This window comes from Vipera ursinii, assembly GCF_947247035.1.
Source record: "Vipera ursinii genome assembly, chromosome: 7".
NCBI classification, from domain to species: domain Eukaryota; kingdom Metazoa; phylum Chordata; class Lepidosauria; order Squamata; family Viperidae; genus Vipera; species Vipera ursinii.
Window position 1 is genome coordinate 36,483,172 of NC_139521.1, and position 26,292 is coordinate 36,509,463.

General features: G+C 39.5%; 1 protein-coding gene across 1 annotated transcript in view; it reads right to left on the bottom strand.

Annotated features, from left to right (window-relative positions):
* Positions 1-367: 367 nt before the first annotated feature.
* PDGFRL (platelet derived growth factor receptor like) overlaps positions 368-26,292 on the bottom strand; it is a 32,519-nt gene continuing 6,594 nt past the window's right edge. Inside the window, exons 3-6 of the mRNA XM_083367046.1 lie at positions 24,794-24,945; positions 20,273-20,566; positions 4,589-4,728; positions 368-1,357 (exon numbers count right to left, since the gene is read on the bottom strand). Of these exons, the coding sequence (XP_083223172.1) occupies positions 1,169-1,357; positions 4,589-4,728; positions 20,273-20,566; positions 24,794-24,945 (775 nt within the window). The 3' untranslated portion in view covers positions 368-1,168. The remainder of the gene's footprint in view (positions 1,358-4,588; positions 4,729-20,272; positions 20,567-24,793; positions 24,946-26,292) is intronic.

A 26,292-nucleotide genomic window follows, 5' to 3' on the forward strand; every position in this document is an offset into this window, starting at 1 on the left:
ACAATGAACCTGGCTGCAGCCATTTTGCTCATTCTAGGTTGGGAGGGGATGCGGGGGATTTTTACTAGTCTAACCATTTTTCTATCTCGTGGGAACCAAGGTCATTTCTGTCGGTTAAGTGGAGGCATGAGCTTTTGCTAAGCTATTCTATTGGGGAACGTAGCTGATTGCATGGTATTGGGGTGGGAAGTTCAACTTTGTAATATTGTTTTGTTTTGGAGGGAATTTCAGACTTGGTTTCACTTTTGACTGTGCTGATACTATGTAACCAATAAACATGTTCTTTGAGGAAGTTTCAAGCCTTGGAGTTCTGATTTGTTTGGTCTTGTTTAGTGGAACCTTGACACTGTAAACACCAATTACTCTGAAACTTGAAAAAAAGTTTATTTAATATGCAATCGTTTTTTTAAAGATACTACCATCAGTTGAAATGCTACTACCTACAGCTTCCAGTCCATCCGGCAAGATATGTTAAGATTCATATATGCTATGGCTTCAAATAAAATATAAAAGCAATTTTAGGTAAGAACAAATTCTGCTTGGGAATGGGTGGCAATAGATACATAATAGATATTTTGATAAGGAAATAAACTATTAGGAAACATGTTCTTGATCAATAAACCTTACAAGTATGTTACTTGTTTGCTTTTCCTGAAAGCAAGCATAAGGAACAGAACTAAAATATTGCAGGCTCATACTATATTATCATGTAAAAATTAATAACTCTCCAAATTACTGTTGGAGAAAAAGGGTTGAATATGTATCATTCATACGCAGACACAAATACACACAAATATGAAATTATTCTCTTAGGTTTAGTGCTTTGTAGTGATATTATGTAAATCTTTACAGTATACTCTGTAAAGATGACCAGCATTTCTGTAGTGAAAATACAGCAAGACCTATGCAAAGGCTGATGCCCAATGATGGCATCTCTATAGCAATCTATGGAATTAACAATAGAAGCAAATTCTGAACCATACATTTCCTTCCTGCGGCAAAGTTTTGAAATGCTTGTACTATGCTGATTGCCAGTCTCTTTTATTCTCAGTTTTAATTCATATAAGATTCAATATATTATGATTTTGGTCCAATGTATTTCCAGTTCCAGTTTTAAAGCTAGTCAGAAACTAGTCAGTCTATTTCTTGTTCCATCTGCCTGAAGACCTCAGATTAGTTCAACCTGAGTAGCTACTGTGGTTTGTCCTCGAAGATTCTGAGCAACACATACATAGTTTCCAGCATCAATGGTTTCCAGATCTTCAACAGTAATAATGCTCTCAGAGATTCTTGTAGTATGACCAACTCCTCTATCAATCAACCTCCAAGAGTCTTGGATATTTACTGGTCTTTTATACTGAAAAGATGAAAACAACACATCACATGATGTAGAATTCTACAAAAAATAAAATAAAATTCCCACCTCTTTTCATTTGCAAATTTTATTTTCTAATCTAAAACATGCATTGTAGTTTTAATCTGAACTACAACCAATAAAAGAGGCAAGTTAAGGCTGATGATTTGACAAATGTCTTTGTATTTATGTTTAATTTATTTTTTAAATAATTCATATTAGGCTTCATATTTGGAAGAAATATATGACACAATTTAAGATTGATCTCCCTTGCATTCCTCCCAGAGAGATTGCTTAATTTAGTATGTTAGTATTAAAGTTTGCATCTCTTGAATTTACATGATTTACCATAAATATTATAAGTCTAGCAGCATGCTTTATGTAAGGAATAAGAAATTAGATTATAATAATCATTCTATCATTTCTTCTTTGTAGACTTCAGACATTTAGGCAGGAAGTCTAAAGAGGAGCTGTACTTCCTTGCTTGCATCACAATTGGGACCAGCAGCTCTATCATTACAGTGACGGCTAAATGGGAAATCAAATGTCCGTGGCAGTGCTTTCCACTTTCCTGTTCTTTGGAATGCTCACATTGGTGCTGGGATAGCAAGCTCACAATGGTTGCCTGTAACTATCAAAACTAATCAGTTTCACTCCTTTGTTTGCCTTTTAACAATGCTTGGTCTTCCCTTCCCCTACTGCCCCTATTGCCCTTTAGAATGCTCACTCTGTGTTGGGATAATTAGCAAGAAAGAAGGAAATTAATGTTTGTATTTACATTCATTGGAGAGGAAGGGATAGCAAGAAAGTAAACAAGCACACAGTGGGGAATACACATCAAAAGTAATGTGATGACACCAGAAGCCCCAAACCTACTATGCAAACAGCCAAGTTTATTCCCCATTTTGTGCCTGCTTACTCACTTTTAATCCTTTCATCTCCAATCTCTCTAGTCTGTAAGAGGAGAAGGAAGTGGGTCAGTCATAGGAGAGTTTTCCTACAGAGATTGATTTTTTTTTCTTCCCACCCCAATGCAGAATAGATAGATTGCTTAGACATGTGTGAGGCTGAAAAAGAAAAAAAAGGCAACCAATCTCTGTAGGTAATCTCTCCTGTGCCTGGCCTGTTTTTTTCCTCCCCACCACCACCTCACAGAGTGGAGAGATTGGAGAAGAGATTGGAATAGTTCATCACAGAATGGTGAATACACTGGGCTATTTGCGTAGAACATTTGGAGTTGATGTCATCACATTTCTCTCAATATGTTTCTGCCATCGTGTGACTCTTGCTCTCTTGTAATCCCTTCCTCTCTAATCTCTTCAATCTGTAAGTGGGAAGGGGAGCAATCACTGATCAGGCACAGGACAGTGTATACTGACTGGAATGACAATCATGTGAAGGGCGCTACAAAGTTTGCAAATGCAGACAGGTTACAAAGCTATTGTTTTCAACCTATCATAACTCTGAATGGTCACTGAATGAGACAGCCAGTAAACAAAGTCTACCTGTACAGCAGTGTGAATGACCTGAGAATTAATACAGCAAGCTATGTATGCAAGTGTACATTTTCCTTCAGACAAAGACTGAATGAAAGTAGAAAGGATGGGACTGGGACTGTTCCTTTTTCCCACATTGCCCAACACCCATACAACCACTTAGGGCATCACAGATCTCTTTTAAGTGGCTACAAGGCCTTATATTGTTTTTGTTGGATTTGGTTTACTTTTAGACTTTAGCTAAGCTTGTGTATTTCAAGCTTCATCAAGAAGGTTGACTCAGGCTCAAGGTTGACTCAGCCTTCCATCCTTCCCAGGTAGGTAAAATGAGGACCCAGATTGTTGGGGGCAATAAGCTGACTTTGTAATAATGCCACTTGGGGTGTGTGTGAAAGCCCTAATAAGCAGGCATATAGATAGAAGGAAGGCTACTGCTAAGCTTGTAAGCCGCCCTGAGTCTTCGGAGAAGGGCGGGATACAAATGGTTTTTTTTAAAAAAAGAAGTTTAGATCCAAAATCAATCACCAATGAAAAATCCCCATGCATTTTATAGAATGAAATGACTGGAAATGATCTGCCATTCTTACCAAAGATCTCAATTCCTTACATGATGATTTGATATGCAGACCAATTAGTTGTGTTAACATTACAGCCTCAGTATATTTTTTTGTATCCCGCCTTTATTATTTTTAGAAATAACTCAAGATAGTTTATCCAACACAGCTCCCTCCTCCTATTTTTACCCACAACCATAACCCTGAGAGATGGTTTGGGCTGAGAGAGATTGACTGTCTCAAGGAACCCAACTGTCTTTCATGGCTAAGGCAGTACTTGAACTCACAGTCTCCTGTTTTCTAGTGTGATCCAGTGGTGGGTTCACACCACTTCGACAGAACTGGTAGTTAATTTTTTGTTGCCCAGGCCCAGAATGGACTTCCAGAAGCAGCATCCACACAGAGAACTGGTTGTTCACATATTTGAACCCCACCACCGGTGTGACCAGTTCATTTTCATCACAACTGCCTTACAACATCATCACTTAATCAATAATAACATGCAAAAGAAATTACTTAACCAATAAAATTATATAGAAAAGAATATATGTAAGTCACATATTGAACTGAGGGAATCCTTGGTGCTTTGGGGGCTTGGTTGTTTTCTTGCAGACATGTCATTACCCAACTAGGTAACATCATCAATGCTACAAACTGATGAAATGACTGCAACAAAGCAATCAGAGAGCACCAAGGATTCCACCATAAACATGCAATATTTTATGTTTTTTGTTGGCAAAGAAACCTTTTTCTGTAAGAAACTAATCAGGGAATTTCAAAGATAATTTCTAGCAAGACTTAGTCATAAAACACTTGCATAATCTAATTTTGCAAAATCTAATTTTGACTGCCAATTCTGTAACATAGTTGCAATCTTGCTGCCCATCCATGCCTTTTCCTAACATTTTTTCCCTCTAGGTTTGTCTAAAACAGGGATAGCCAATTTGTTTATCATCTTGTACTAAATAATCTATACAATATTCTTTCTAGGCTTAGAGTAATGGAAACTTATGTTAATATTTAACCTATACTGAAATCTCTTCTAGTAATTGAATATATTTCTGTAGCTAATTGCTTTGTTCCACAATTATCTAAAATCCACTCTTCCGCATTGTAATACACACATAATGTTCCAGTTTAGACTTTAAGAAATAAGCAAAGGAAACAAAATCTATGGTACATACCTGTTGCCCTGGATATATCCAATTAAATTCCACTTCTATATCTGGCTGCCCCAAAACTGTGCACAAAACATTAACATCACTGCCGCCCTGTAATTTATTGGATGATGCTTTGATTGTAGTTAAAGGAGGTCCATAAGGAACTAATTCAAAGCAAAAGATAAGAAAAGAAGAAAAGTGAGGTTGCTTTGGTCCCATTATATTCACATAAATTAAGTTTCACAAGACAAGAATGGAACGACAGAAATGTATTTTCAATTATTACACTCTTTGTGCTGCCACCATGTGGTTGTTTGGGGAAATTATAATATGCTAACTTGACCCCTTCTACTCTGTGACGTGCTTCCTCCTTCTCCTGACTCTGTGCCTTCACCCCTCCCCTTCCTGGGACGAACTTCCTCCTTCTTCTCTCTGGGTGATTCTCCTCCTCCATAACCGGCAGATACACGTGCAGACACTGTGGATCGTTACTGTCTTTTGACCTTGAAAATACCGCCTATGCATCATCTACCTCACCTTCTCTGCTGTAATCTTCTCTGCATGCAAATAAAGGTACTTCTGGATGATAAAGGTACTTTCACAAGTTCTGCTATCTGGCAAGGGTTGTTAACAGTGATAATATCCGCCTATACAGGCCAAGCACAGGGGTCTTAGCAAGGGGATAAATCATTAAATGACAGTCTGATCCAGAATAGTCAAAAGACAGTTTGAATTCCTACTGCCTGCAATCTATATGTGTGTGTGTTAACTGCAAGCAAGCTCAGTGGAATCCACCATCTTGTGAAAGCACATGGTCGCACAAGCTTAATAGCATTTCCTGTGCAAAGCTGAAAACTGTACGTTGAACCTTGTTATAAACCCTATCTAAGCTACAGTTCGTCTGCTTAAAAAGACAGTACCCATTTTTTTGCAAAACTTGGAAAATGTCTAGACAAGGCTCGGAAAACACCTTTATCGCTGAATCAACACAGATGCAGCGTGGTTCCGACCACACAGACATTCAGGGAGCTGAGTGTGCTGATTCTACTGTAAAATCCAAGCATACAGTAATTTAATTTAATTTAATTTAATAACATTTATATACCGCCCTTCTCCCTGAGGACTCAGGGCGGTTCACAGGGCAGAATAAAATACCAAATACAAACATTAAAAAAAGATTAAACGGTTGCCCTAGTTAAAACAATAGGAGTACAATTCTAAAAACCCCAGGATAAAATTAAGAGACCAAAGATAAAACAACCCCACCGATCCCCATCAGGCTAGGCCAGCTTGTACAAACAAAAACGTCTTGAGATCGCGACGAAAGGAGCGAAGATCGGGCGCCATCCGGAGCTCTACCGGTAGCTGATTCCACAGCTCCGGAGCGCCCACAGAGAAGGATCTCCCCCTGGGGGCCACCAATCGACATTCTCTGATCGGTGGTACCCTGAGGAGGCCCTCTCTGTGGGAACGCACAGGGCGCAGGGAGCTTGATGCCGGCAGCAGATGTTCCCTAAGGTACTCCGGCCCCATGCCATGGAGGGCTTTAAACACCGTTACCAGTACCTTGAATCTCACCCGGAAGACAACTGGCAACCAATGCAGCTCACAGAGCAGAGGTGTAACGTGGGAGTATCGGGAGACTCCCAACACAACTCTCGCGGCTGCATTCTGTACCAGTTGGAGCTTCCGGGTGGTCCTCAAGGGCAGCCCCATGTAGAGAGCGTTGCAGTAGTCCAGACGAGAGGACACGAGCGCATGAGTGACCGTGCACAAATCATCCCGGCTAAGATAGGGCCGCAACTGGCGCACCAGGCGAACCTGGGCGAAGGCCCCCCTAGTCACAGCTCCTATATGGTCTTCCAAGGTGAGCCGTGAATCTAGGAGGACTCCCAAGTTGCGAGCCCTATCTACGGGGGGTAATAGTTCACCCCCCATAGCCAGAGGTGGAATGTCCGAATAGACCCGGGATGAAGGGATGCAAAGCCACTCAGTCTTGTCGGGGTTGAGTTGAAGTCTGTTCCTCCCCATCCAGACCCGAACCGCCTCCAGGCAACGGGACATCACGTTGAGGGCATCACTGGGGTGGTTTGGGGTCGAAAAGAAAAGTTGGGTATCATCAGCGTACTGATGATACCCAACTCCAAAGCCACGAATGATCTCACCCAGCGGTTTCATGTAGATGTTGAACAGGAGAGGCGAGAGGACCGACCCCTGAGGAACTCCACAAATGAGAGACCTCGCGGTCGACCTCTGCCCCCCTGCCAACACCGACTGCGAACGTCCCTGGAGATAGGAGGAGAACCACTGTAAAACTGTGCCTTCCACTCCCAATCCCCTGAGACGCCGCAGCAAGATACCATGGTCGATGGTATCGAAAGCCGCCGAGAGGTCTAATAGGACTAGAACAGAGGAATGCCCCCTGTCCCGAGCCCTCCAGAGATCATTCACCAGCGCGACCAATGCCGTCTCCGTGCTGTGCCCGGGCCTGAAACCCGATTGGTACGGGTCTAGATAATCCGCTTCATCCAGGACCAGAGGGAGCTGATGCGCCACCACACTCTCAACAACCTTCGCAAGAAAGCGAAGGTTGGAGACAGGACGAAAGTTGTTCAATACAGCTGGGTCCAAGGCAGGCTTCTTGAGGAGAGGCCTCACCACCGCCTCCTTCAAGACGGCGGGGAAGATACCCTCACTCAGAGAAGCCGATATAACTGCCTGGAACCAGCTGCGTGTCCTCTCCCGGGCTGCATAGACCAGCCAGGAAGGGCACGGGTCCAATAAACATGTGGTGGTTGGTGGTGCTCAGCCTCCCCATGATCCTGTCCACTTCCTCCGGAGTCACAGAATCAAACTCCTCCCAGGTGATATCGACAAGACCGCCCGTGTCCTGATCGTCAGACTCTGCCCAGTCAGAGTCCAGACCGGTCCGAATCCGAGCGATTTTGTCCGACAGATGTTGGTTAAACTCCTCGGCACGACCCTGCAAGGGATCCTCCCTCACCTCCTGATATAGGAGGGAGCGAGTCACCCTAAACAGGGCGGCCGGGCGATTATCTGCGGACGCGATAAGGGTGGCGAAGTGGTTAGTGGTTAGTAAGATCAACCCAGAAACTCCGGGAAAACTATGAGGCAACTAGAGATGAATTTTCCAGTAATCTGTCAGACTTATGGGACAAAACTGCGCACTGCATGTCAATTTTGCAGAGCCTTAATGATAATCCTGTTGAATTAAGAGACTCTATAGGTCGTCTATCTGCAGCTTATGAACGTTACCAGTGGCTGTCTGCAAAACACACAGCCTTTTTGAAAGACTCTAATACAGGTAACTCCTCAGCAGTACTAACCATGATGGATGCAATAAACCAGCAAAGAGATCTCCTAGTGCAAGATGCAAAGGATAAGGCAGAAATCCATATTGCTGAACTACAGGAGACCAGATCCCATAAATCCACATCAACTAAAGTCACAGTACATTCTGCTAGATCCTCTCACTCCAGGGCTTCAATGATAAGTGACAAGTTGGTAGAGGCCCATGCACATCTAGCAGCAAAGAAAGTGCTTGTTTCCTTTGGCAGAAAGGAAGCAGAGGAGGAAGCCAAAATAAAGATTCTGCAAATGGAAAAGGAAGAGGCAGCTGCCCGAGCAAAACTGAAGGTCTATGAACAGGCAATGAAGGAAAGCACCGATCCAGATTGTTTCATCCCAACAGAAGTGGAGGATCCGATGGAACACACCAGTCAATATGTGCTAAAGCATAATGTTTGCAACGATGCAGAGCCATCTTCTGTATTTCCTACGAACAACGCTGTCCCGACTCACCACACAGAGACCCCAGAACTGCAAAAGCCTGCACCTCTTCAACACCACAACACAAGTGCGCCAACACTTCAAACTGCATCACCTCTTGCCATTGACAAAGTAACTTCCAGCAATAAACAACGGTTTAATCGACAGCCAGCACAAGCCTTAGGGACTACACCACAGCTGAATGATCTTGCAACATCATTCTATCCTGGTATACCTCACCCTTATTCACCAGAGAACTTTCACACCCAAGGGGTTCCACAAGTTTCTTTGGCAACAAGGAGTGAGAGATCAGACCATTCTGAATACGCCAGATACATGATTTGTCGAGAGCTCATCAACACTAGCCTCTCAAAGTTTGATGACTGTCCAGAGAACTACAGATCCTGGAGATCAACCTTTAAAGCTGCTATTGCTGATCTCAACCTTACCACCAAGGAGGAATTTGATCTACTCATAAAGTGGCTGGGGCCAGAATCTGCAGATCGTGTTAAAAGACTGAGATCAGTGCATGTTGACTCTCCAGACACAGGTCTCGCTGCTGCGTGGGCAAGACTTGAACAAGCCTACGGAAGCCCAGAAGCAATAGAGAATGCTCTATTCAAAAGACTACAAAACTTTCCAAAGATAGGCAACAAAGACAATCACAAGCTGCAGGAACTAAGTGATCTCCTCATGGAGACAGAATAGGCAAAAACAGACCCATGTCTACCTGGTCTAAGCTACCTGGACACCTTCCATGGTGTCAATCCAGTGGTGTCAAAACTGTCATACGGCCTGCAGGAGAAATGGACACAGCAAGGCTCACACTACAAAAGATGCTATGGTGTTTCTTACCCCCCATTCTCAGATTTTTGCAGGTTCATCAGCGACCAAGCCTGGACAAGAAATGATCCCAGCTTCAACTTCGATGAATCCAGTGTGCCTGCTCCACCATCATCATCAAGGTGTGATAACATAGCAGCTAGACACACAGACTCACGTGGAGCTGTGTTTACAAAAGAGACTTGACTGGAGGAGGTAGATTTGGCCTAAAATAGCTGGCTCCTTTTTATATTTTGGATTTTACTCTAAGACTGTTGGCTGAAAAATGAGTACATCAAACATTACCAGAGTTATGAAGAAGACTTCTTCTGCACCCTCTGTTGCAACATCTAGCCCAGCAACCCAGGTATCTATTGAAACAATGTTGCAGTGTGAGAAAATAAGCACTGCCCATAATGAAATGCAGGCTACACTAAAATTGATTCAAGAGTCAATGCAAAGAAACCATGAAGAGACACAAAGCAATTTTGAGAAATTAAGCAAAGAAATTTTGGATATAAAGGCACAATTTGAAGTTCACCATCAAATAATTGCCAAAACTGAACATTCAGAAAATGGAAGATAAATCAGATGATATTGATAAAAAATGGAAATACTATTGCAAGAAAATGAAAAATTAGAACAAGCAAATCAAATTTAGAAGGAGCGGTCACGATCTTGGAAATGGAGAAGGTGGAACACTACTTGAGATTTCAAAATATCCCTGAAGACAGAGAAGAAAACATAGCAGTTGTGATCACTGAGCTTCTAGCAGAAGCTTTGAAAGCAGATAGAGCAGAGATGCAAATGGAGATAGATGAAATATTTCAAATGAACTCAAGCTATGCAAGGAAAAATAAACTATCTAGAAAAGTACATGTGAGATTCATAAAGAAAACAACGAGATGAAGTACTGAGAAAAGTGAGAGATGAGCCATTACAATACAAAAATAAGAAATTGTGCTCTTTTTTTATTAAAAAGTTTTAACATACATTTTATCTTTAACAATCCCCCCCTCCCCCTCCCATACCCATCCCTCCCTACCCCTCCCACCCTGACTTCCCAGAGCTAAGTGCAGGGTATAAAAACAAAAAAACAATCATGAACATCCAAATGCTAACAACCATAAACTCTAAAATCTATCACTCTCTAGCTCATATAGGATAACTACAAACACTATTACTATTAAATATAAAAAAAGAAAAAAGAAAAGAAAGGAAGACTTATTCAAATGCTACATGAAACTTTTTAGTCCCATATTTGTTCTGGATATACTCAATCCATTTTCTCCACTCCATAATGTAACGTTCTTGCGAGTGATCTTTCAAATAAGCCGAAATCTTTGCCATCTCTGCCAGGTCAGAAACCTTTAAAGTCCATTCTTCTATAGTCGGCAGTTCCTCCTTCTTCCAATATTGACCTATTAAGAGTCTTGCTGCCGTAATTAAATTCAACATCAACTTAGTGTCCACAACCACAGCATCTGTAATTATACCTAACAAAAAAAGTTGCGGGCAAAACTTTATCCTTTGCTTGAAAATCTTCTGCATGTTCCACCAAATTTTTATCCAAAAGGCCTTAACCTTTTTACAAGTCCACCATATGTGAAAATATGTTGCATCTTCATCGCCACACCTCCAGCACTTGGGCTGATAATTCGGATACATACTTGCAAGCTTTTTAGGATCTAGATGCCATCTATAAAACATTTTATAAAAGTTCTCTCTTAAGTTTTGAGCTTGTGTAAATTTTACATTCCTCACCCAAATCTTTTCCCACGTATCCATTGTAATAACTTCTTGAATGTTTTGGGCCCATTTTATCATACAATCTTTAACAAGTTCTGTTTCTGAGTCAATTTCAATCAGTGCAAGATATATCCGTTTGATATGTGCTGGACCCTGCTTTCTAATTTGCTTTATCAGATTTTCATCAGTCATTGTAAAACCAGTTTTCTGATCTTCTTTCCACCTGGCCCGTAGCTGAATATATTGGAACCAAGTTTGAACAATCTTCTCATCTCGCAAGAGACTGTACGGTTTCAGACACCAGACATTTCTTTCCAAACTTAAAATCTCCTTATATGTGGTCACATCATGTTTAAAACCAACATTTATATTTTCTATTGCGTGTTTTGGGATTGCCCACAATGGTATCTTACAACCTAACTTATGTCTGTACTTCTTCCAAACTCTCAACAATGCTTGTCTTAAAATATGCGCTTTAAACACATTATCTACCTTTTTATCATACAACAAATATGCATGCCAGCCAAACAACAAGTCATGGCCCTCAAGATTTAATAATCTCTCTTGTGTCAAATTAATCCAATCACTTATTCCTGCTAATGCAGCAGCTTCATAATATAATTTAAGATTGGGCATTTTAAGACCACCTCTTTCACGAGTATCCTGCATAATCTTAAGTTTAACTCGTGGCCTTTTCCCTGCCCAGACAAATTTATTGATACCTCGCTGCCATTCCTCCAGATTAGAATCTTTCTTAAGAACCGGTATCATTTGAAATAAGAATAAAAATTTAGGCAGGACATTCATTTTCACTGCTGCGATTCGCCCCAACAAAGACAATTGCAATTTTTCCCAGCTCTCCATTTCTTTTTGGATTTTTCCCCACAATCTTTCATAGTTATTTTTATATAACTTTGTATTAGAGGGTGACAAAAACACCCCAAATATTTGACCCTCCTAACAATCTCAAATCCAGTTAGTCCTTCTAAAAGAGCCCTTTGCGATACTGTCATATTTTTGGCCAGAATTTTAGTTTTTTGTGCATTAACTTTAAATACAGAAACCTTCCCATATTGCATTATTATCTCCATCAGGTCCACAACAGAGTTCTCTGGCTGGGTCACTGTAACAACCAGATCATCTGCGAACGCTCTCAATCTATAATCCTGATCTCTAATTTGTATACCCTTAATTCTTTCCGAACTCCGTATTTTTACCAATAATATCTCCAATGTTAACACAAATAACAAAGGCGATAACGGACACCCTTGCCTTGTGCCCTTCTCAATATTACAAACTTCAGTCAAACTATTGTTAATTATTATTCGGGCAGTTTGTTTTTGATATAATGCCCTAATTGGTTGCAAAAATTTATCCCCAAAATTCATTTTATCTAAAACTTTCATCAAAAATTGCCAATTCAATTGATCAAAAGCTTTTTCCGCATCTAAAAAAATTAGCACCGCAGGGATCTGGTTATTCCTTTCCAAAAACTCTAACACATCAACTATATGCCTCACATTATTTTTCATTTGCCTACCACTGATAAACCCAGTTTGATCCCCATGAATCACCTGTTGCAGAACCCTCATCAGTCTATTAGCCAACACCTTAGCAAATATCTTATAATCTGTATTTAAAAGTGATATCGGTCTATAATTTTTTACTTGAGTAGCATCTTGATCTTCCTTCGGAATCAAAGAAATAAAAGCAGTTCTCCAAGACGGAGGCACCTTTCCCCCTCTCTGAATTATCTGAAACAGTTCCTTTAATGGCTTTATCAACTCCATTTGTAAATTTCTGTAATAAACCGCAGTCAAACCATCCGTACCTGGCGCTTTATCCAACTTCAATTCCTTAATTGCTGTAAGAATTTCTTCTTCTGTTATTAATTGGTTAATCTCCTCTTTTTGTGCCTGCGTAAGAACCGGGATGCTAGCATTCTCCAAAAATACATCAATATCCTTTTCATTAATCTTCTCCTTAGCATATAACTTAGAATAAAAGTCCAGAAGGGCTTCCTTAATGAGATCCTGTTGAAACACCACCTTTCCCTTATGTTCAATTTTATCTACCGTATATTAGAAGCCCTTTGCTTTTTCCTAAGTCTATAAGCTAGCCATCTACCTGGCTTATTAGCATTGCAAAAAGTATTATGCCTAGCAAACCGCAAATTGGTTGCCACTTGGTCAGCCATTAATTTGTCAAATTGTCCTCTTAATAGCTTAATAACCTCCTTAGCCTTCACATCCAATGGGTTCAAGATCAAGGCCTTTTCTTTTTCCCTAATTTCGTTCTCCAATTCTTTCCTTCTGGCTTCCAAAGTACGTCTGTGTTTGTTATTCATATATATCAACACCCCTCTCATATAGGCCTTGCTAGCATCCCAAACCATGTCCATAGAAGTATCCTTATTCATATTAATTTCAAAAAAATCCTTCATCCGCTGTTTACATTCTTCCACATTTCTCTGATTTCTAAACAAGTTCTCATTTACGCACCACGAGCGCCTATCTCTATTGTCCTTATTGATCTCTAACCAAACTGGACTATGGTCAGAAATAGCTCTTGCACAGATCTTTACCTTCTTAATCCTAGAAAAAAAGTCATTAGTCAGCAAAATAAAATCAATCCTGGAAAAAGATTGATGTCTATCAGAAAAAAAAGTATAATCCTTTTTATGCAGGTGAGTGTCACGCCAAATATCTCGCAGTTCCAAATCGTCCTTCATTTCAAAAAAAGATTTAGGCAATCTGGCATGACTCGGAGAGCGCTTAAAAGAACCAGCCTTATCCATCTGTACATCCAAAACACCATTCCAATCCCCCATAAAAATAAACGATTTGTAATCCAATTGAGTAAGCTTTGTATGAAGTGAGCTAAAAAAATCAGCTTGCTGTTGATTAGGAGCATACAGTCCAACTAAAAGCGCTTTTTTACCTTCTAGCAGCAAATCTATCATAACATATCTTCCATGCTTATCTGCTTCAATTAATTCCGCTGATAAAGCGCTTTTAACATAAACAACCACTCCATTTTTCTTATTCATCGCAGAGGCAACAAATTGCGTGCCCAATCTTGAGTTGGATAAATACTTTTGGTCCATAGCCCCAATATGCGTTTCTTGCAAACATATAACATCAATCTTGAATTGTTTTAAATATTGAAAAACTTTCTTTCTCTTCTGTGGTGAATTTAGTCCATTAACATTCCAGGTTAGAAATTTAGTCGCCATGCGTGGCATCCCGAAGCTGTTGGAGCACATCTTTAATAGCCCCTCTGTCTTCTTTGGGCCACGCTCCTCCCACTGCTTCACTGTAAGTACGCTTTGAAAGTTCCATAAACTTCTGTTGGTCTTGCTCTTTTATTTGTTTTGCTCGTTTTAAAGCGGCACGTGTCACCCTCTGCTCTCCAGCAACAGCCGACGAGGCTATAATTTGATCCCCTCCAGCACCATTCTCCTCTTTCTGTCCACCTTCAGCCTCTTGGGATTTCCCTTCTCCACATCCCTTTGCAGCTTCCAGAAGTGATAGTGGGGTCGCTTTTAAAACATTATTGTAGAAGTCACGCGCCTGTGTCACAGTAACCAGACGGTATCTTTTACCTTCATGCATCACCACCAATCCGACAGGAATCTCCCATCTAAACTTTATTTCACGTTGCTTAAGTTCTTGCACGAGAAATGCAAAATCCTTCCTTCTCCTTAAAATCTTTGGAGGAATTTCTTTTAAAACCAAAACTTCTTGGTCAGCAATCACAACTTTAGTATCATAAGCGGCTTGAATAACTTCATCTCTGGTTTCTCTCTTTGTAAAATAAACCACCACATCTCTAGGTAGCTTTCTCTGTCTAGCAATCCATGAGTTTACACGAAAAACTTTATCCATGCATCCCTTTATTTCAGATGCTGGCTGACCCAATACTTCTTCCAAAGCCTCAGAAATCAGCTGCTTTAGGTCTTCTTTAGGATTCTCTTTTAAGCCCCTGATTCTAATAGCATGCTGCATCTGGTGATACTGGACAAGACTCAATTCTCCGTCCATTCTATCCCTTAAATCTTCATTCTCCAGTACCTTTACTTGTAATATAGCATTCTTTTGACTCAGATCCTCCACTTTTTCGTCCAAACTTTGCACACATTCAGCCACGCTTTCCACTGTAGACAAAATGTCTACCCTCATCACACTAAACTTCTCTTCTATCCTCTCCTCCAATTTCTCCAATTTCTCCTCCACCTTTGCCAACTTGTCACCCAGCATTTCTGATATTACCTGGGATTGTTTTTCCAAAGCATCTTCTAAATCCTTCGATGTCAATGCAGCAGGAGGAAGCAAAGCTTGCAACGATGTCTGTTGCACCGGGGAAGTTCCAGCACTCCGAAGAGTTTTTGAGGGAGGTTTAGCCGCCATCTTTTCACTTTCACTTGTTGCGCACTTTCACTTTAAGTTTATAAAGTCCATTAAGCTAGAGAGTAAAAATAAAAGTCCTCTTCACCTTGACCTCCTGTACCGCTCTGCCTGCTCCTTTTTATTCCAAGGTCTTTCCTTCTGGCAGGGGTGGTCGCAAACGCCTGGCTCTGCTCCAAAAATCCCGGAGCAGAGACGCTGAACAGCTGGGAGCAACCCAGGCTACGGGGGAGTTCAATCCTTCAGCCGCCCAAGCTTTAAGCTCAGGCGGCCCCGGAGAACTCAACCCCTACCTGGGGCCTCACCCCCTCCTCTTCTCCCGAGGAGGGGGCTTCAAATCCACCCGAACAGCTGATCGACGCTGTTTCGGGTGAAAACAACTCAGCTGAGCAGCGGGCAGCCCGAAACGGCTGTCTCTGGCGCCGCACCGCCACCGGAAGTCAAGAAATTGTGCTCTTAAAGCAGATACCTAACAGAGTAAGAGATACTCGAAGACATTATCACTTTTTAACAACAAAGCTGATTGCAAAAGGTATAAATTTTAGACTCTTTCCAGAGTCTCAACATCTTTAAGCTGCGGTCTACTTTGTCAAATGCCTTACTAAAGTCCTGGCATAATATGTACACAACATCTTGCTGGTCCACTATTTTAGTCACTTTGACAAAGAATGCAATGTTTGCCTGGCATGATCTGCTTCTGACAAATCTATGTTGCTTTCTACTAATAGTTTTGCCTGTTTCTAGGTGTTCACAGATCCATTGCTTAATTATCTTTTCCAGAGTCTTCTAAGATATTGATGTCAAACTGATCGGTCTATAGTTTCTTGGGTACATTGTTTCCCATTTTTAAAGATGGGAAACACTTCATCTCTTTTCTAGTCTTTTGATAGCTCTCCAATGCCCCAGGATTTTTATAAAATATTTTTATCAAATTTTTATAAAATTAAGTTAGAACACCCCCCACAGGTTTCCTGCCTGAGCAGGGGGTTGGACTAGATGACCTCCAAGGTACCTTTCAACTTTATTATTATTGTTAACATTACAAAATGTATGGGATACAGCTAAAGCATATTTTAGAGGTATAGCTATAACATACATGCAAAGAAAAATAAACAGAAGACAGCAATATGTACTACTGAAAGAAAAATTTGGAAAGTTAGAATCAGAACTACAAAAAAATATGCAGAAAAAGACTTTGAAAAGAGAAATGGAAATAATAAAACACAAATTAAATTTGTTGGATTCAGAAAAATTGGCATAGCAGGTAAGAAGAGCAAAGCAATTTTTTTTTTGAAATTGCAAATAAACCAGGAAGATGGTTAGCTTATAAACTTAAAAAAACAGAAAGAGAAGAAAATGATATATAACTTAGTAGATGAAAAAGGCTGTCTACAATTTAAAAATGAAGAAATAAAAAAGATAATTAAGGAATATTACAAGAAACTGTATGACACAGAAGAAACTTCAAGAAAGAGAATGATTCACTATCTAGAAGAAAATAATCTTCCAAAAATTCCAGAGATATTTAAGACTATGTTAGAGGAAAGAATTACAATGATGGAAATATCAGAGGCTATAAGAAGGCAAAAAAACGAAAAAACACCAGGTCCAGATGGATTACCAGCAGAGTTATATAAAACCCTACAAGACATACTAAGTCAGGGCTTTTCAACCAGTGGTACGGGTACCACCTGTGTTACATTGGCACCTGGCAGGTGGTACGCGACCATCCTAGAAAAGTTGTAGCGGGGGAGGGGAATGAGCTGAACCGGTGGCAGCACCGCACAAGCCTGAGCGAGAGATGGCTGGAGCTGCAGGGCTGTCAGGGCTCAGTGGAAGCGCCAGAATCAGTGCTTCTTCGGGACTGTCAGGGTTCAGCGGAAGCACCAGGATCAGTGCCAGGATCGAGCTGGAGCTCAGCGTTGATCCTGGCACTTCTGCTGAGTCCAGAAGAAGCGCCAATCAACTAGAATGTTGCAGCATCTCCAGGGTCTTGTGATTTACATTCAGATGCTTGGCAACTGATTGATATTTATGATGGTCACAGTGTCCCAGGGTCATGTGAAGTGACCAAAACCTGCTGCAACCACCCAGCAGATAGGGGGAATAAAAACCAAACACCCCACCCCCGCTGCCAATCCTCAACAGAAATGCTCACAATGAAAACCTTGTACAGGAGGAAAAGCGCCGCAGGTGGGCACATATACAAATGCAAACTAGATATGAAAAAGACGTCAAACTGATTGGATTTTATAAAGAACAAACGGCATTTGATAAGACTTTGTTAATTTCAGATAAGAAACTAATTAGGAAAATGTATAATTTTTTATTAATTTTGGAAATGGAAAGCAAACAAGTTAAAAAAACAAAATAAGATGGATGAAAAATTTTGGATATAATATAGAATCAGAAAAATGGCAAAATTGTAAATTGACAATGTCAACTTCTTATAAAGAAAATTTATATAAAATGTTTTATAGATGGCACTTGCCACCAGCAAGATTAGCAAAAATGTTTAAAAATATGTCAGACAGATGTTGGAAATATAAACTTAACTCGGGCACATATTATCATGTTTGGTGGACATGTGATAAAGCAAAGAATTATTGGAAAAAGATACATACTTGGTTGGAAAAGATGTTAGGAGAATATGTAGATTTTAAACCTGAACTTTTTTTATTAGGTGTAATGCCAGAAAAGATTAACAAAACAAAGCCTATATTTGATTTTACAGGTCACAACAGCGGCAAGAATAATATTTGCGCAATATTGGAAAAATGAAGTAATACCACCAGATGAAGAAATAACTAAAAAAAATACTGGAATGTGCAGAGATGGACAGATTGACTATGAGACTGAAAGAAAGAAAAAGAAACAGAATACTACTAAACTTGGGACTTACTCTACCGATGGTTAGAGGAAAGAATAAAGAATTAGGAATTAAATATGTATTAGTGTATTTAAACCCAGACAGCACGTTGGTTGAAAAATGATTATTGTATGTATGGACAAAATTAATAAAAGATTATTAAAAAAAGATTATTAGAATTTCAAAGGGTGGCTGTTGGTTCACCAATCTAGTAAACAGTTGTGGAATTTCTCATGCTTGAATTGTTCAATATTCTATTTTAATAATCCTTCTTTCAGGACTGGTTATACAGGCAGTCCCAGAGTTACACCCATTCGTTCAGTGACCTTTCAAAGTTGCAATAACACTGAACAAGGAGGACTTATGAATGGTGCTTTGAGTTCTGGCCCACACATTATGCGATCATGATTTCTGATGTTCCCTGCTGGTTTCCCACAAAGTGGAAGATTGAGAGGAATTGGGGAGTGGCGGTCATTTAAGTTTCTTGCTTAAAGACAAGCATGGTTCTTTCTTAAAGATAGCAACCAGGACTTGCAGAACTACCATTACTAAGTGACACCATCCCATGACATCAATCTTTATGACCATGTTGTTTAGTAATGGCAATTCTGGTCCCAATTGCTGTCATAAATGGAGGAATACCTCTCCTGATCTATATTACTTTGGGTACTTAGACAATAAACTGTGCCTTTATTGTATAAGCACATAGCAATTCTGTGCCTGGCACTTTTTTTTAAATACATAGTAATTATTTACTCTGAAAGTCCAATTTTCCATCATAACCCTTTTCCTCCCCTAAAAAATACCTCTCTATATAAATATAGACCTATGCAAAGCATGAGTCCTTTTGGTACTGTCCATAGGGTTTTCATGGCCAAGATACTGGAGTGAGTTGCCATTTCCTTCTCCAGTGGATCACGTTTTGTTAGAACTCTCTGCTATGACCTGTCCATCTTGGGTGGCCCTGTACGGCATAGCTCATAGCTTCATTGAATTACGCAAGCCCCTTCGCCACAACAAGGCAGTAATCCACTGAAGAAGAGCCTAATGCTGGGAAAGGTTGAGGGCAAGAGAAGAAGGGGACGACAGAGAATGAGGTGGCTGGATGGAGTCACTGAAGCAGTAGGCACGAGCTTAAATGGACTCCAGAAGATGGTAGAGGACAGGAAGGCCTGGAGGAACATTGTCCATGGGGTCACGATGGGTCAGACACGACTTCGCAGCTAACAACAACAACATGCAAAGCATTTTCAAAACATGACTGCTTTAAGAACTGTTACATCAGAAGTGTGCTATACATAAAAACAGAAGCCTAGTGAGTGAACAGACTTCAGAGTAGGCACATAACTCTTCCAAGGGTGGCTTCTCTAAATTTCAACAAGTGCTTCATTTACATGAATGTGTTTTGCAAAACACCTCTACTGGAAGCTTTGCACAACCCTTATATATCATGCTCATTTCTCAAGACCATATCACTGGATCTGATGAGGTGAATTATGAACTATAAACACTTATGCAATAACAAAGCTTAATTTTCAAGAGACCATAAAATTACTTCTTGAGGGCATAACTCAATGAGCCTAATTTCTTATCACTTTTTTGACTAACAAATTTCATTCAAAGATTTAAATTTTGTTAGTTGGAAAAGGTGCTATCAAAGACTCCTGATTTTTATCTGGTATCATAATCTAACATACTGTAGTTCTCTCCCTGTCTACAAGAGCTATTTTAATATAAGTTAAAACTCTGTCATGGTTTGTAGTAGACAGGTATTCCTCCTACTGTACGTAATCCCCATATCGCCTTTGAAACTTGGAATCTCAAAATTACACTGCTATTTGGTAGCAGATCTCCAAAATTGATTCCTTGTGTTTTCCACAAGGAAATTAAAAGAGGAACTCAGAGAAACTATCAAAAACAGTCTACCCATCTGCATGATATACAGTAATTCCATCATTTTAATTCCTTGTGGCCCCAACAAGAAAACATAGCCAAGGTGTGACTTCTTACTGCTTCAACTGAATAACATCAAAAGTATTCAAATGCATACCAAGTCTCTTGGAATTAACTTACCTTCAACATAAAGCAATTGGTATTTAATAGAAATCTGACGTGTCCCCTGTGATTCAGCTCTGCAGTAAACTACTCCTTTCTGATCAGAGGTTGGATGTTGGTAGATGAACCCCTTCTTGGCATCATAGATAATGTTGATTCCATCCACTTTGATCTCTTCTGCTGGAAACTCTTGGTGCAGAGTTACTTTTGCTGATGGGTTGGTGACTCGGCAGGGAATCACAGCAGGTTTATCTGAGTTGAGGTAGACCACTTCAAAATAGCTGGGAGCAGGAACAAAGAATTCTTCTTTATCTGTATAAAGAAGCAATTCAAGGTGTTTGTGTGTGTGTGTGTGTGTGTGTGTGTGCGTGTAAATGGAGGAATGGATGGACGGATGAATGCATGAATGATAGATAGATAGATAGATAGATAGATAGATAGATACAGACAGATAAATAAGAGATTAGATGATAGATGATAGATTGATATAGATATAGATGATAGAGAAGACACAGATAGACAGATAAAGAGATACGATGTTAGATAATAGATAGAAAATAGATATAGATGATAGATAGAAAATAGAGATAGATAGATAGATAGATAGATAGATAGATAGATAGATAGATAGATAGATAGATAGATAGATAGATAGATGATAGATAGATAGATAGATAGAGCAGACAGATAGATAAGAGAGTAGATGATAGATGATAGATTGATGTAGATATAGATGATAGAGAAGACACAGATAGACAGATAAAGAGATAAGATGTTAGATAATAGATAGAAAATAGATATAGATGATAGATAGAAAATAGATATAGATAGATAGATAAGAGATTAGATGATAGATTGATATAGATATAGATGATAGAGAAGACACAGATAGACAGATAAAGAGATAAGATGTTAGATAATAGATAGAAAATAGATATAGATGATAGATAGAAAATAGATATAGATAGATAGATAGATAGATAGATAGATAGATACAGACAGATAAATAAGAGATTAGATGATAGATGATAGATTGATATAGATATAGATGATAGAGAAGACACAGATAGACAGATAAAGAGATACGATGTTAGATAATAGATAGAAAATAGATATAGATGATAGATAGAAAATAGAGATAGATAGATAGATAGATAGATAGATAGATAGATAGATAGATAGATAGATGATAGATAGATAGATAGATAGAGCAGACAGATAGATAAGAGAGTAGATGATAGATGATAGATTGATGTAGATATAGATGATAGAGAAGACACAGATAGACAGATAAAGAGATAAGATGTTAGATAATAGATAGAAAATAGATATAGATGATAGATAGAAAATAGATATAGATAGATAGATAAGAGATTAGATGATAGATTGATATAGATATAGATGATAGAGAAGACACAGATAGACAGATAAAGAGATAAGATGTTAGATAATAGATAGAAAATAGATATAGATGATAGATAGAAAATAGATATAGATAGATAGATAGATAGATAGATAGATAGATAGATAGATAGATAGATAGATAGATAGATAGGACAAGTCAGCTCAAATTTCTCTGTAAGAAAATAATTACTGCACAATTCTGGATTTTATTAACAATAAACATCTAGTAATATTTAATTTAACCCTAATATTGATGTATTGGGCTGATGTGGTTCCCATCTTCAAGAAAGGGGGGGGGGAAAACAGACCCAGGAAACTACAGACCAATCAATTTAACATCAGTACCTGGAAAGATCCTAGAAAAGATAATAAACAGATCTGCAAACAACTAGAAGCAAACAAAGTTATAACTAGTAGCCAGCACAGGTTTGTTAAAAACAGATCATGCCAAACCAATCTTATTTCATTCTTTGATAAAGTGACTAAACTAGTAGACTAGTGAAATGCTGTGGACGTAGTATATTTAGATTTCAGTAAGGCATTTGATAAAGTAGACCACTATCTACTCCTTGGTAAGCTAGAAAAAGATGGAATAGACAACGTCACCACCAGATGGATCTGTAGCTGGCTGGCAAACCATACTCAACAGGTAGTCCTCAATGGCACTACATCTACATGGCGAGAAGTAAGCAGTGGGGTACCACAAGGTTCCATCTTAGGCCCAGTACTCTTCAGTATCTTCATCAATGACTTAGATGAGGGAATTAAAGGGGAACTCATCAAATTTGCAGATGACACCAAACTGGCAGGAGTAGCCAACACCCCAGAAGCCAAACTCAGGATCCAAAAAGATCTTGACATATTTGAACAATGGGCCCTACATTTGACAAAATGAGTTTCAATTTGGAGAAAAGCAAACTTTTACATTTAGGCAGGTAAAATCAAAGGTACAAGTACAGATTGGGCAAGACCTGGCTTAAAAACAGTAACTGTGAGAGGGACCTTGGAGCCCTAGTGGACGATCACTTGACTATAAGCCAGCAGTGTGCTGCAGGAGCCAAAAAGGCTAATACAATCCTGGATTGCATAAACAGAGGCATAGAATCAAGATCACGTGAAGTATTAGCACCACTTTATAAAACCCTAGTAAGACCACAACTGGAATACTGCAGCCAATTCTGGTCATCATATCACAAAAATGTTGAGAATTTGGGGAAAAATTCAGAGAAGAGCAACTAAGATGTGCCATAAGTGCAAAAATGGCCAATGCAGTCCTAGGCTGCATCAACAGAAAGATTACATCAAGATCATGTGAAGCAGTGACAGGAAATTTCTTCTTAACTTTATGCTGCACTGGTAAGACCGCACTTGGAATACTGCATCCAGATTTCATCACCACAGTACAAAAAAGATATTGAGACTCTAGAAATAGTGCAGAGAAGAGCAACAAAGATGATTAGGTTAAATTGTACAATGAGGCTGAATTGTACAATGAACAGTTGCAGGAACTGGGAATAGTCTAACAAAGAGGAGGACTGGGGTGAAATGATAGCAGTCTTCCAATATTTGAGGGGCTATCATAGAGAGGAAAGGTCAACCTATTCGCCAAAGTACCTCAGAGCAAGACAAGAAGTAACAGATGAAAACTTAACAAACAGAAACCCAACCTAGTATTAAGGAGAAATTTCCAGGAAAAAATCCAAGTGACATAGAAAATCTTTAAAGGGTTCACTACCTACCTTAATTCAAGGCCTGAGGATACATTGAAATTTTCAAAGTTATCCTAAACAGTAGCATTTATAATTTAGCTACGAGTCATGGGCAAAATGCCTATTATATCTCAGGGATATAAGTGTACTACTGTACTTTCAAATTCAAAGGCAACTTTCAGGCTTGACCTGCTTGCAACAACAGCCTGCCAGCTATGTATTTATGTCCTGTCTGGTCCTTGACAAATCCTGTTTTGCAGTCGTTAAGAGGGAAAGGCTGTGTGGGGGTGGAGGGGTAGGGGGAATGGGGGGGATGTGCATGCACAAACACATGCAAGACTATACTAACCTACAATAGGTTTATTAACCTATGGGACATCAGTTCTTCAAGTTTGTTGATCTAAAAGAAAGGTAATGTAATAGTGCTGAAAGAAATAGGGTTTAGTGATACCTTGAAAATTATAGTTATAGCCCCAATGTAAGTTCTTTATTCCACATGGTCTGCTCAGAACTGCAGCTTCCCTATCAGAGGTTTTTAAAACAGCCTAATTTCAAAAACCTTGTGTAATGTATTGGGGGAAAGCAGGTCTGGTTGGAAAAAGCAAACAATGAATATTTGTTGAACATTTGCTACTCGTTCTGTTTAATGTATCAAATATTTAAGGAATGAAATGAAATTTAAAATTGGTTTATACTACTTCCTAGAGTTTCTACCAGTATTCTACCAGTATTATAATGAAGAGATTAACTGACTGAAGTTGGCCAAAACCTTTTGAAGAAATGTTGAAAGATATGTGGTTGGACTAATCAAATGGTTGCTTACTTGAATAGACAAGGTTGTTCTCTCTCTCTCTCTCTCTCTCTCTCTCTCTCTCTCTCTCTCTCTCTCTCTCTCTCTCTCTCTCTCTCTCTCTCCTCCCCTCCCTCCCTTCCCCCACACTCCCTCTCTTCCTCTAAAACAATGTGGCCAGACTTTGGATTTCTGGGGTCTGCTTTGTTTTGGTTTTAGGTCCACAACCACAGCCTAGTACAAAATCCAAAGCAGTAACAAAAAAAATGGGACCAGAAATGTGTTTTAACCATAAAAAAATGAAATTCAGAATCTTTCTGTCCAAAGCCCCACTCCTGCTGACTCAACCTTTTTTTCAGCAATATAATTTGGTAAAGGGAGGAAAAGAACATTTTTGTGCTGTTATTGCTGGAAATCAGAAAGCATATGTTGTATATAATAAACTGGTAAATTCACAGTTGCATTGCCATCATTTCTATCCGTGCAATATGCTAATTAAGTGTACCCAAGATAGCAAGATGCAGTTACAGTTGTGACAATCTGTAGATCTAATCTCTAGAACTGGATAGATGGATCTTTGAGAGGAAAAACAGAAATAATCCTGGTTTCTTTGGTAAGCATAAGTTAGTTTATTACCTGCAAAAAATATGTACGTTGAACCTGTTTTTGACTCATCCTTCTTACAATTGTAGCCTTTGCATAGCAGGAGCCAGCAATTATATTCACCGGTGTCTGCTGCAGTGGCATTTTCCAGGATCAGCCGACTGTACCTCTCATGTTGTTTGATGCTAGCAAAAACAGAGACAAAGGACTATTTCAGCTTCTGGTGCTGATCTTAGGTTCCTTTCTTGCCTTGTTTGATTATTTTGATTTTCATTCTATAACTTTAATCCACTTCTATAAATGAGATGCCACATTTAAAGGTGAAACAAAAATTGGCAGGAAAGCCATTTGACATTGTGTTTTCACAATTTTCTTTGGGTACCAGACTTTCAGTATAAACAGAAATGATACACCCCCACATTCCCACCTGTAGTGCTACAGATCTACCAAAATAACAATCACTGATTTTATATAGTATTGTATAAAAATAGCCTGCAACTAGCTGAATGACTGAATTGGCAGAAGCTATCAGACAATTTAGCTTTTGTACTTTCATGCAAGAAAGAGTAGATGACGTCAAGCAAAGGTAGTAAAAAGGTCATTTTTCTAAGTACCTATTCACAACTTCTGGAAAATTGGAGTGAATTCTGCAAAGGCAGCCAAAAGACAGATATAAAACTGTGGAACAAGCGAAGCAGTAAATAATTTAATGGAAGTTAATGGGTGCATATTTGCAGGACACATGGGTGATATTCAGTACACAAATCTACATTATAGAGATTCAATTGTGCCTGAGGAATTTTGATTGCATGTATTAGCAGAATCTTTTAAATATGGCTAAATTAACCTTAGATGAGACAAGGTCAGCATTAATGAGTTTACTACAATGTCTGTGCCTGCATATAAGTCAAACTGCAATCATTATTAACTTCTTGGTAAAGAATCTAATTTTTCAGCATGTACATGGACTCCTCTTATTCTTTTACAAACTATGTACTGAAAATTAAATTAAATTCACTTTTTGGCATCTGATACAGATATGTTGACACCAGCATTCTCATAATCTTCAGAAAAATGTAAATACATGTAGAGCAGGGGTGTCAAACTCAATTTCACTGAGGGCCACATGAGCATTGCGGTTGCCCTCAGGGGGCTGGATGGGTGTGGCCTGGGTGGGTGTGGCCTACTGGGTGGGCATGGCTAGAGTGCGTATGGCCTACTGGGTGGGCATAGCCAGCTCTACATCATTTGCATCAAGGGTGCCTATGGGGGCCTGGGCAGGAGTGGGACAGATCTGAGGGTCTCTGGCAGAAGGAGGGTCTCTAGGCCAGGGCCAAGGCAGTGGGGGCCGTTCCCTCACTGTTTCCAGGATGGCTTCACGGGCCACATGAATCCACTTCACGGGCCGGATCCGGCCCCCGGGCCTTGTGTTTGACATGTCTGATGTAGAGGAAAACATTAGCCTGAGTAGGCCTCTTTAAACTGAAAGAGTTTACTTGCCATATTACAATATCCTTTCAATCTATTTTGGT